The 12,966-nt window shown below is 37.5% G+C and overlaps 1 protein-coding gene and 1 long non-coding RNA gene across 3 annotated transcripts in view; one reads left to right on the plus strand and one right to left on the minus strand.

The window, feature by feature from the left end:
• LOC130436448 (uncharacterized) overlaps positions 1–12,966 on the plus strand; it is a 72,284-nt gene that overhangs the window by 47,384 nt on the left and 11,934 nt on the right. The gene's annotated exons all lie outside the window — the stretch shown is intronic.
• The window catches only part of prkd3 (protein kinase D3), a 46,577-nt gene continuing 45,229 nt past the window's right edge, over positions 11,619–12,966 (minus strand). Inside the window, 2 exon segments of the mRNA XM_056767092.1 lie at positions 11,619–12,794; positions 12,867–12,952. Of these exon segments, the coding sequence (XP_056623070.1) occupies positions 12,621–12,794; positions 12,867–12,952 (260 nt within the window). The 3' untranslated portion in view covers positions 11,619–12,620.

Here is a 12,966-nt window from a genome sequence, read left to right on the forward strand (position 1 = left end):
GCATTTGTGACCCTGGACAACAAAGAAATTGAGATTTTGACATAATCTGAAAGCTGAATATATAAACTTTCTACTGATGTATGAGTTGTTAGAATATGACAATATCTGGCTGAGATAAAAATAAAAAATATCTTAATAGTGAGAAAATTGGCTTTTAATTTTTTTCATCAGAGGCACTGTGTCAAGCCATCCATTTACAATTTTTTTTTTTATATATTCAAGGTAGGAAGTTTACAAAATATCTTCATGGAACATGATCTTTACTAAATACCCTAATGATTTTTGGCATAAAAGAAAAAAATATAATTTTGACCCTCTCTCATGTATTTTTTTCTTTTACTAAAACGATTCCTGTGCTACTTAAGACTGGTTTTGTGATCCAGGATCACATTTCAAGAACATTGACCCCATTGACTACGATTACATGAACACAAATCCACTGAGACATTTCTCAGAATATCGTCTTTTGTGTGTGTGTGTTCCACATAAAGTTTAGGTGATGTCACAATTTTATTTTGCTTCAACTCTCTCTGTGAGGCCGAAGGATTTCTTTCCATTCCCTGCTGTTATTTGCAGGAATGTGCTACTTTGCAAGCCCCTCTTGTTAACTACAGAGACCTTTAAACAACACAGTGTTTGTCTAATTTACTTTTTTTTACATTTGCACTTTCGCCCCGTTTATCTGATGCGATACAAAAGGGCCAGCAGGTTAAGCTCCCGATTCAACTGAGTGAAACCGATAACTGGATCTCCCTCCCTTTTTCCAAATAAAAGATGCAGAAACGTTTGCCGCACGGTCCCTGTGACGACAGTAAACATTCCCGAGCGCAACAGAGGTTTGTTCTGGCCATTATCCGCCACAGCTGTGACAACCCCTGTTGGCTGCAGGTTTGCGGCCGGCCAAAGCATGTTTACCTGGAAATGAATCTCAAAAGTAGTGTGACGGGGAATGCACACAAGCTGACCCCGGTCGGATGCGAGGGGGAAAAAACGCGGACTCGCCATTGAAATGCCATTCAAAGCAAGAGGGGTGGTACAGAAGATATTGCACAGGGGTCTGGGTGCAAACAGCGGCGTAAATGGCCTAAAGGACTTCTTCAAATACGCACGTTTTTTTTTGATATTGAGAAGCATTGGCTGTAGGGGAGGCCTGTAGTGCACCGCTGTTTGGTCTGTATCCAAGGCTGACTGCAATACACTTCTCTTGTCATGCAAAAACGAGCACAACACAAGCGTGCATATCTCAAACAAGGTGCCAATCCACATCCCTAGCGTACCGAAAGGGCCCGAATGTACGAAATCAAAGATATCTCCAACGGGCAGAAGTCAAAGAATAAAAAACAAAAGCCAGGCCCTTGAAGGCTCGAGATTAAGTCTGTTAATCGATCAGATTAATGCATTATAATGCTTCGGCTTGTCTGACAAACTATTACTCCTCTGCTGACAAAAAGGTTCGGATTATTTTAATCCATCCATTTTAATGTACGCCGCGTCAAAAATGTCATTCCGCATAACCCTCGGTTGCTTTTCATCAGTGAGAGAACCGCAAAGTCAACAAGCGTTTTAATTACAAGCCGAAAGCAATTAAACGTGAGGACGAGCGTCAGTATGCTAATGAAACGGCGGGCTCCCGTGGGAAGCGAAGCTCTTAAATATCACCCCTATCACGAGCTCCCCGAGTCGCCATCGTTCACGCTCACCTGACACATTTTCACCTCTCGGCTGTCACGTCTAAAGCAAACACAGCCCTGACTGGAATCAATTCATTAGAGAAAGTTATTAATGGGGTGACGGCGTGTGCGACGGGAAGTTAGTGAGAGATTAACGTTATTTGTTGCCTTTCCATCTCTCTGTATCTGCCGGTGAGGTTGAAAATGCTCCGCTTTCACATGAATGGCAATTTTTCAAGGGTAGATTTAAGAAAGAAATCAAAGTATTTTTAAATCAGTGTTGACGCAAATGGTCCCAGTCACATTCACAGCTTTACATCAGTGAGAAAGCATGTGACTGCTCCTATTTTAAAATGATTCCAGTGACTGTCAGAGGGAATCTCATCTGTATTCCAGCATGAGAGTTGCAGAGTTTGGAGTCTACACCAGACAAGCAAGAAAACCTTTTTTTTACTTTCAGATGAACCTGAAATCATAAAAGTCTTTGCTAGTGGAACATGTTATTGCTCAGATTTTGCTTCTTCAAACCTCAGGAGATCTGACCTCGTTCTCAGTTGTGTTTCATTTAAGTATCAATTTGGTTGCAAGTGTTTCTTCAATCTTCAATAATCTTGAACAATATTGACTTTTGATTGAATACTTGAAAAATCTGAGCCCAGTTTGACACATTGTTGACATCTCTTCTTAAACCAAGTGATATAAAAGAGATCTCATGAGTCTTATTCTTATGGGGTTTCTTGCTGAACTTAGTTGGTTAATGTGGTCACTGAGCCTGGCCTAACAGGGGCTCAGCTAGTTTAGTCGGCCTGAATACTGATCCCCAGATACCCTCCAAAACAGCCCTCGTCACAAACCGGTCCAGGCCATTTTTAACACCATCATGTTATTTGTAACAATGTTTACAGATATTGATTTTGTCAGACACTTGCCGTCCATCAAAGCTATTCGTTTGATAAATATGTGTGTTCCCGAAAGAATCAAACCCACAGCCCTTGCATTCCCAACACAATTCTCTACCAACCAAGCTAATAAAACTAATAAATAATGAGTTGTTGATTTAAGTAATGTTCTTGCACCAGTCAACCACTGCAAATGAAGTTGTTGGTGCTAATGGTGCTCCCATTAAGATAGAGCAAGTTCCTGTGAGATAAGAGATAATAACAGTCAGCTGATGGTTGTTGCAAAGTAAATCCCAACAGTGTCATCAGGACCCCAACGTGGAGAAGAGGGGTCATGTGTCACTGACAATCAGCTGACAGCGAATAATTCATCTTATTGCATGGTCACCTTCCACTCTTAAGCAGCACTGAATGTTTGTTGATTATTGAAGACCGTTAAGAATGAAAAATGACAGACTAGATTTTGGTTTTATCTCAATGACTTGTCTTGTGAGAATTCTGTCGTTCATTTCCTGAAGATCCATCCATATGCTGATGGCCAATTTGTAACGTTTACTGAAAACCAGCATGGGGGAATCCGGGGAACCTCAACCTTTTTGTCATCCCGTCCTTTCATTCAAAAGTCCCCCAGACACGACCGCCCTAACATCAGTGTCCAATCTGTGTTTGCTTACCCACGAACAGCGGCAGAATCTGGGGAGGGACGCCCATAAATTCAAGCTTGGTTTTACAGGCCCGGATAGCCGACAAGCTAGTCTGCTAACAAGTCGTCTCCAATGGCACAGGCCCTCAACAGATTAGCACCTCATCAACCTCCCGTGGCTAAGGACAAATATAGCCTTCCCTCCCGTAAAACACAATGGGACCGCCGGTGATAAACAACACCCCAGCGGGGGTCCGATTCCCCCTCGCTAAACTTCCTGGCCTACCCCTTCTCTCTCCCTCACAGCTGCTTGAGTTACCAAACCCTGCAAACCAGGGCCCTGAGCCTCAATTGGAGACTTGTGTGTATTTCAGGTGAGCAAATATTGCCACTTGCTTGAGAGTTCAATGGCTGTCCCCTTCAGAGGTTGCGTATTGCACTCGCTCGCCGGTAGGTGTGAAGCTATAGGAATTCCTCTCGGCACAGCTGGAGTCATCCCATCGCCGATTGTCCCTTGGATTTCTTTGTGGATTCCAGTCTTGTGCCTCATTTCTCTTGGACGTAGCCCGCTGTAAAAAAGGGAAAGTGTCTTGACTCGATGAAACGCATTTGGCTTGGTTCATCGGTGGACGCCGGATGCATAACCCAAACGGGGAACTGACCTGCCGAGCACTGGCTGTTTTTGAGACGTCTTTGTACCCAATAAACATTTACAAAGGTGTTAACAGCCCATTATGACATTAAGCTCCTGCCGTGGTCTTAATGTAAAGACAATTTAACTTCGACTCTACCTAACATCACTGACCCCTGGCTTTATAGTAATTTGAATGTGTACGCTTTCTGTGACCAAATCAAAGCAATATAAATGATGCGTTGTACGTACGCAGTACTTCGGAAAATTAATTCATATGTATATTTAAATTAATTTTAATACCAAATTAATAGGTTTGTCAACGATCCAAGCCTGACATCACACACGACGCAACCGTCATTCCTGGGTCTTAAAGCAAAACAAGCATTTCGCAATCATTTTTTCTTTAATGAAGCATCAAAAATAGACAAATTCCTTTTCAAATTCCTTTTAGTCACTTTCTCCTCTCTTTTTCATTGCAATGAAAGAGGTAGAATGACATATAACACATTTTAAAAATTATATTTTCAAAAGCCCATTTGTTCTATTAAAATGCAGCAGGCATGTACCCAGAAACAGAATTCTCATGCAGTCATTATTTCACGACTGGTTGAGTTTTATTTTGAGCTTTAAATAGGGCGGATTTCTAAATTGCACTTTAGTTTACATTGTGTGTAGGCCACTTAACATAATAAATCTGACTACATGTATAAATATTGGTTAGGATGAGGTTCAGAGTTCCAAACAATTATACATTTTAGGGATGCACCTGTAAATTATGGCCGATAATGGTTACCGAAAATTCCTGAACCTCAGAAGCCGATAACCGATATATTGGCCGATATACAGTATATAAATATTATATTTTCTGAACTAAAAATTATCTTTTTCACCCTGAAAATCATGTATTTACCTTATTTACACCAATTAAAGATTCTTTAACTTTTAAACGTTTTGGGTATAATATTTATTCAAATAACAAATGATGTTCTTCCAGAGCAACCAAGAAAGGTGTTTTAATAGCCACAAGTCTAACAGGTCTCAAGATAGAAAGCATTCAGGCAGCAGTCCGATTCAAATAATATGCTTTAGTTACTATAACTTACACATTTATAAATATCTACATACTACATCAACAATGTTTTGCGAATAGCAGTAAGTGAATGATCATGACATGACAGTGCTGTACTGGATTTTAACTGTGAGAAGCCTGCAGCTCAAGTGGTTCAACCAGAGGAAATTATTCATAATTGGATTTCGGGTATAATTGGCTGATACCGATAACATTAAAGATCACCATTTATCTGCGGATACCGATATGGCCGATAATTTATCGTGTATCCCTAATCCATTTTCACATCACGCAAATAGTATGTACTATGTAAAACAACATTGTAAAATGAAGTGCATTTTAAATGAAAAAGACCCGTACATGCTGTCCTAAGTGTCTTCTTTCTGTGAACAAAACCACCAGCTTGTCGCTCAAGGCTGATAGAGGACAATCCATCCCACCGTCCCTAGCGTCAAACACACACAGCTGGAGAGTACAGCTAGCCCAGCATCAGTCAATCAAAGGTGGGCCGCTCCGGTGGGGGTCCATGAAATAGATCCTGGGCTCTCTCACACCTCAAATGAATCTGCTCGCTGATCCTGTTTACTCTTTGTGTGTTTGCTTGTTTGTTTGCTATAATGCCTGTTGATGTGAAGGCACAGAGCAGCGAGACGATGCTTCACGTGGACCACCCTTGGAGTTGACTGAGGAATGCTGATGCTGGGGACCGAATTGTACTGTGATGGAGGTGTAATATGCATTCATGTTTGATCGCTGGCACATTTATAAAACAGCGAGAAGGTTACGTTTATTCAGCAGATAATATTTACAGTATACCCGGCACACTGAAAGCAGTTTGGACGCAGATCTCGCAGATTTCAAGATAATCTGACAGACGTTCTTTATTGATTTCTTTAGGGCGGACATGCATAAAATTTATTTAAAATTCTATTTGATGCCTAATAAATTATGTACTAGCAAAAGGGTGAGATTTTGTATTCAAAACCAAAGAAAATTTTTGTTGTATATAAATGTCCTATGGTTAATAACCAACTGTTAATAATAAATTATTTATATTATACATATTAATATTATTGTTCAACTAATGGGTAGTTGTTTAAAATGATAAAAAGACAAAAACAGAATTATTATTATTGTTACTTACTTTATCTTACAGCAAGGCTGTCTGGGGAGGCATTGAAAAAATAAACCTCAAACACTTAATATTTGTATTATCTCTAAAATATAATAATTTGTCAATTTAATCACAGAAAAATTATAAAATGAAGCATGCGATGAATTATGATTATATTACCTGGCCTATTTTATATTTTACTTTTATTTAAATAATTTAGCCACCAGTTCAGCAAAAGTTAAACTATCCTGCACAGACTTGTACTCTGTAAATCATGAGAACATGTACTTATCCCTGAACCTCTTTTTTATATGTTTGATGTAACAATGTGAAGTTACTTATTAAACAGCCTTTTAACATCAGCTAATCTAAATGATAATCTAAATTAGTTGACATGAAGCACTTTTTAAAAATACATTTAAATAGTGTTTCTTTATTGTTGCCATTGTATCAAACATCTGCTCCAATAAACTCAAATATTACAGTGAGCACACAATATCACACTATCAGATTATTTTAGACATTGTTTTTTTAGGTCTTTGTGATAGAACAGTAGAGAGGAGAAGAAAATAACGTGTCTTATGTGTCACAGCTCATGTTTGTAATGACAGGTGCATGCCACACAGATTCACTGAGCACAGGTTTGAGAAGAATGCCCTCTAGTGGTTCAAACATAAAATGCAGGTCGTCCTTTCTGTCAAATAATAGAACATGGTTTACGATTTTTTTAGTAGCTGTACATTTCCACCATTATTGCAAGGGAAAAAATCACATAGGCAGACGACAGAACCACTGCTAGAGAAAGCAAACACTGATGTATTCCGACTCAAAATTCATGAGGCTTTGTGAAGCACACAAATACATAACTTAAAATCATTATATACGGCGTATCTCCACTTACACATGTCATTATAACTCTAATATTGCACTGTGAGGTATTGATACCCTAGTACGAATACTAGTTTGTAATAGTATTCATTCATCCATATCCATCTATCCCAAATCATCGAGCATAAGTTAAGAAATGGAGATGAGAACGAATAAGACCTCAGGGCTTTTCCTCTTTACAACATCTGGACTTCATTACCCATATTTACACAATTTGACCGTTTTTGATCTCTGTGTTTCTCCGCACTTCTGCCAAGCCTCATATCCAGACTGAAGCCGAATGTACGGTTATAAATCTTGACCACAGGCCCGGAGCTGACGGGGACCTCTGTGCTCCTGTGGTGTTTGATGGGTGCCGATCAGCAGGTCATGGAAACCCTTAGGCCGAGCCAAACCATGTGCCTGTGGTCAGTGCAGTTAAGATGCTATATTACAAGCTTTAGGAAAAGTGAGACCACATGTGTGCTCCTATGGAATACAAAATGAATCTAGCATTCAGCGACGTTGTATGAAATGATGACTTTGAGCAGGTTAGAATAAAGCAAAACACCTTAAAGGATGAAGTAATGCTTTTGTTGGACCACTAAGCGCATTTTTTTTGGAAGTACTGGATGTTTAAAGCTAGAAAACTTAAGAAAAAATGTAATATCCTAATTGCTTATAAATATGGAAACTACTCCATAAAAAGTCATGGCAATAGTTTTTTTACATTAACTGTTCTAAATATTTAACGTTTGAAGTTACATCAATTCAAAACTAATCATTTGAATGAGTTAAAATTACTTTGATTTATTACTTTTTTGGATTATTCTTAATTCAAAAATAATCAAATTCAAATAAAAGAAAATAATATATTTAATAAAAAATATAATCTTAATTTTCTCTGGAGAAACAGACCGCAGTAATATCATGGAAATCTTGGAAACCGAAGACGTTTAAAATTGTATATTTGAATGTAACAGCACAATGCATGAATATTGAAAAACTTGCTTTTTTGTGTCTAGTCTTGTTGTAACTATATCCCATCCCAACGATCCCTCTGTCCATTAACACATGGTAAGGAACTAGTTATATTTTTGATGAAATTATTTATAGAAAGATTGTCTTCTGATCTTGAAGCTGTGGGTCCTGCCCTCCATCTCTTATCTAAACCAGTCCACGATAAAAGCCGACGTATCAAAAGGTCTGCTCGTGAAATAAAACGAGAGAGTAAATTTGTCAGCCCAGTCTCCTGAAGATGAACACTTATCAGGCAGTCATGTGGCACGGTGCACATCTTTAAGCCATTTGTGGAGAGAGGAGATAAAGAAGCTCATTCAGTGGTCCCTTCATCTCAGGGGAAGGGGATGAGATCCGTCCTTGAGAGACGGCTTACAGCACATCTCATGTGATGCACTTCAAAGAGAATTATAAAATGACTTTCAGGAGGCGTGACTTTTAGATGTTTGAGTTAGTGTAGGAAGTTTCGGGGCGCTCTAGCACTGTTAGAGAAATGTTATCAAACAAAACACTAAAGTTTTTATGACATTTGGGTAAAATGCACATTGACAGATAAAGGTTTAGGGTCATTTGAGTGAAATGTTTCTCTTGCCCTTACAATACTTTTTGATCTGAATGTGTGAGCTTAAACGTTAGAATTGTTTTGTGGACTAAATTATTACTGGGAAAACATACATTTCTTTCACTGCAAACAAAATATGAAATAAAATGTGTTGGATGACTTGAACTGAACCAGGAAAAGGCAACCAAAAATAGCTCAGTATATATGTGAACTCATCATAATTATCATAATTCAAAAAGTTATATTTGTATAAATTAAAGTTTTGAGAATGATTACTACAATTCTAAAACGTAGAAAAAATGAGAATAAAGAATGGATAAGTAAACCTAAACTTTCGAATAGTTATGCAAGCACGAGAGTTAACTTTCGGTCTGTGTTTGTTTATCCAGTGGCTAATAATTTATCTATTTATTTTATATTTTACTATATAATAATGTTTTAAATAAACAATACGTTGGATTTTATTGTTAGTTGATTTTATTAAATAAACAATTCATTGAATGGATTGTGAAACTTTGTCGCATTTAAGTTTAGTCAAGTACTAGTTCTTCAAATGGTAACCCAAAATAATACTGGCTAATAATAGTAACTTATAAGTTAATAATAAAACTTTTAACTTGCTAGCTTATGTAAATGACTTCTTTATTTAGCTTGTTTTCAGAAATGATCTCAAGGGAATCAAGTTAAGTTCAAAAAAGCACGCATGCGCAGTGACGTTTGTTTAGTTGGTTGTTTTGAAACCACCTAAAGGAGGCAGTCTAAGTTCCAATAAAGCAAAACAAGTCTTTTAATGTCTTTTAAGATGTAGCCTTCATGATCTGTGTGTCTTTGTTTTAAACAAATTATGAATGTGAACACTGGGCTGACATTTGACTAGGGCTTTCATGTGTGCCGGTTATACCCAGATACTGTGAAGTGCCAAATGTCACAAGTTACCAAATGTCAATCTTGCTTTTTATCTTATCATTCATATTGGGCATTATTACTGTTGACAAACTAAAGGCAAAGAATACAGAGCTTTGTATTCAAGAAACATGGTGGTCTGTGGTTAACAGACATGCAATTTCACTTTGTAAAGCATAGACCTTGAATTATTAAAATGGGCCCCGGCGTAAAATAATTTGAGATGTCAAGTTTTCTCAGATGTTTTACACAATAAATGCATTTACACGGGATTTGCATTTGCAAAATATCGAATAAGAGATCGTACATGCATAGCAAAATTTAAGATTAGCTAAACACTCACACAAAGATTTGTTTTGGTATTTTGTTAGGAATTGCCACACACTTTATTGTATTTTCTATGCCTTATAACCACAGCAAATCCTCACAAAAAAACATTTTTCAGTTTTAAATAAGCATAATTTATTGTTTAATAATCCATTTCCTCATGAGGACTGCTGGCTGTTCCATCTGACATTTAGTTGACAAAAAAGGTTTCTGAAAATAATCATCTAGTTCATTTATCAATAGAAATTACTTTTTATATAAAAGAAAACAATCCCCCAAATTGTATCATGACTCGAATATTGCTACATTTTACACATCATAGACATTATTTCAGGCTGTTTCATTTTTTAATTTTCCAGTTATGTCTTATCATTGCCATCATTCACAGATAACTACACAGCTCTCGATCTGATGTGTAAAAATGATCACAACATAACAAAAATGCTGTTTGTTAGTCAGTTAATTGTTTTCTTGTCTCAACTCATTTAAATATGAAACTGAACACACACTCCTTCATTTCAATCTGAAAGTAAACTGAAGCCAGTGCTTCACTTCATCATAAATCCACAGAAAGCCACAGTGCCTGATCACAGCGGTTACAAAATGACATCCAGCTGCTGGTGATCCGAGCTGACGTGCTGCAGACAAACGCACGCACGCACACACACACACACACACACACACACACACACACACACACACACACATCCTCATTCATTCTCATTTAGAGTTCATCTTTACTTTAAAGCAACGCAAGAGTGTTGTTTGCGGTACCACTGGGTTGCTTTAAGATGTTCTAAGTTGTTGTTGCTGTGTGTTGCCAGAATCAGATTTGTCATTAAAGGGATAGTTCATCCAAAAATTTTAAAATTTCTTTATTCTTATGAACACAGAGAAAGATATTTGAAAGAATGTTAGCGATTTCAGTTCTGGAACATCATCCATTTCCATATAAATTCATATAAAAAATGTTTCTGTTGAACACAAAATTAGATGTTTTGAAGAATTTAGGAAAATAAAGAGTTCTGGGGCTCCTTTGACTACCATTTAATTCTTTCCACTAGGGTTGTCAATGATGTCCCAGAACTGAAAATTACGAACATTCTTCCAAATATCTTTCTTTGTGTTCATCGTTAATTTATACAGGTATGAAACTACATGAGGGTGAGTAAATGAGAACAGAATTTTCATTTTTGGGTGAACTATCCCTATAAGTGTGATTCTGTAGGATTTCAGCATGTTTACATTCACATTCATTCGTGCTTTTTATTGTAAGTGATGTACAAATAAAGGAGCATTCAGTAATTTGTCTATATGCTAAAGATGGTATCATTGTAAATCTGTTTACATAATAGCCCATTTTTATAATAGAAACATTATGACCCAGCCAACATGTTTTGCTTCTCCGAAAGTACTTTTTTGGTTTCCAGAACGTTATTTTATGGATGCAAAATATTAACCTAAAAACAACCCCGGGAATGTTCGTTATAAGTATTTTTTTATATAATTAAAAATGAATCTCACGGTTACTTTCTGAGAAATAGACTGTTTGATTATAAAATTAAACATAAGAATAACATTCTCATATTGTTATTTTTTGGTTCCCAAAAAACAAGAACCAAAATTAGCATTAGGGTAACCTTCTCTGTTTACTTGATATTTTATGAAACACCAAGTATTATTTAATTTTTCAAATTTGTTAAAGAATTAAATGCCTTATAAACTATTACTCGAAAATGAGGAATCTGTACTATCAAAAGACTAAACAACTCCCACATAATTGTAATTGTAATGAAAGTTCATTCTATTCTGTGTCATTTCCTCGAATGCCATTATGTGTTCAACAAATGATGTTAATGATGAAGTGAATGTGTTTGTATAGAAAAAAATATATTATATACATTCATAAATCCAATTGAACAGACTTCATTTAATACAACAGGCGGTAGTTACAACAACATTAACACAGAAACCCGTTAGCAAAATACTTGGATTCCTCTTCCTCGCTTTGATATTCCAGTTGTGAGATTCATAGTTAGAAAGTTCAATTCTTCCATACAAACCAACTGAAAGAAAGAAGATATCGTAATACTGTTGAACGTTTCTTTCTCAAGACAGTTAACAGTTATTATCAATACTCGTTTTGTTTTATTCAAGAACATGGAAGCTGTGTTGATTGGTCAAACGGTTCCCATTCTAACCGATGGCGTATCTGCGTAGCTGCTGTTATATTTTAAGTATAAAGAATAAATAAAAATATTGTCTCTTTAAGGAATGCTGGTGAGGACAGCAGAATTAAAACGTAAGAAAAACAAGTAAAGTCTCTTTGGTCCTTCGAAGGTTTAATCTCCCATTCCATCTGGCAGATTGAGAAACTGTAGTTAAAGTTTACAGATCTTGTGTGAGGATTGGTGCTCAGCTTCTGGATTGGTGCTCAGGACGGTCATGTGACGTCACTGAACTGTACCAGCTGCAACGTTTGTGTTGTTTAGTGCAAAATTCAGACTCCTTCAAAAATCTATACGACGAAAAATACAAAATTACAAAAGGGTGAGAGAGAAAACGATAAATGTGCATGTTCCAGTTCGACGTCGCTCGCCCCAAAATTTCACATCTGTGACTAGCATTGCTTTTTATAAAACGCAGATATTATCGTAACATGGGTTTTAAAAGCATATTTCTCTACAGGATAAGAAACAGCACCTTTTGAAAAGTCTAATGCATTCCCAGCGAATACTTCCACCCCCGAAAAAACCTTCATCGTCATGATCGGTGTGATTCCACACAGCCGCGTCCCACCGGTCCTGTGATGCTTCTCGGACTCCGCCTCAGACGGGAAATGTTTCCATCTCTATAGCAACAGGTTTTTCAGATGGAGAGAGCCTCAGTTCAAGCGTTAGCTCGTGCGGATGCTAGGGGTCCTCATCCATATCGTCCAGATTCGGGGCCATGATGAAGTGTTTAGGGTACCCTAAACTGTGCTCATAAGCGTACTTCTCCCAGCGCGCGTCGTCGCTCTCGTGGGTGATGTAGCGTTCTCCTCGACGTGTTTCGAACTCACGCAGGTCCAGCCACGTCTGGTAGTCCTGTGGATGAGGAGTGCTTAGATATATAATGCTCAGAAAAGATGAAACATGACAGGTCTGTCGTCTCCTCACCTGAAGCCACGGATGACTGAGAGTCTTATCCACACTGTAGCGCTTCCTCATCTTCACTTGAAGAAGATTGTTGATCAGATCTGTAGCTGTGGAGGAAACC

This window comes from Triplophysa dalaica, chromosome 15, assembly GCF_015846415.1.
Source record: "Triplophysa dalaica isolate WHDGS20190420 chromosome 15, ASM1584641v1, whole genome shotgun sequence".
Lineage (NCBI taxonomy): Eukaryota > Metazoa > Chordata > Actinopteri > Cypriniformes > Nemacheilidae > Triplophysa > Triplophysa dalaica.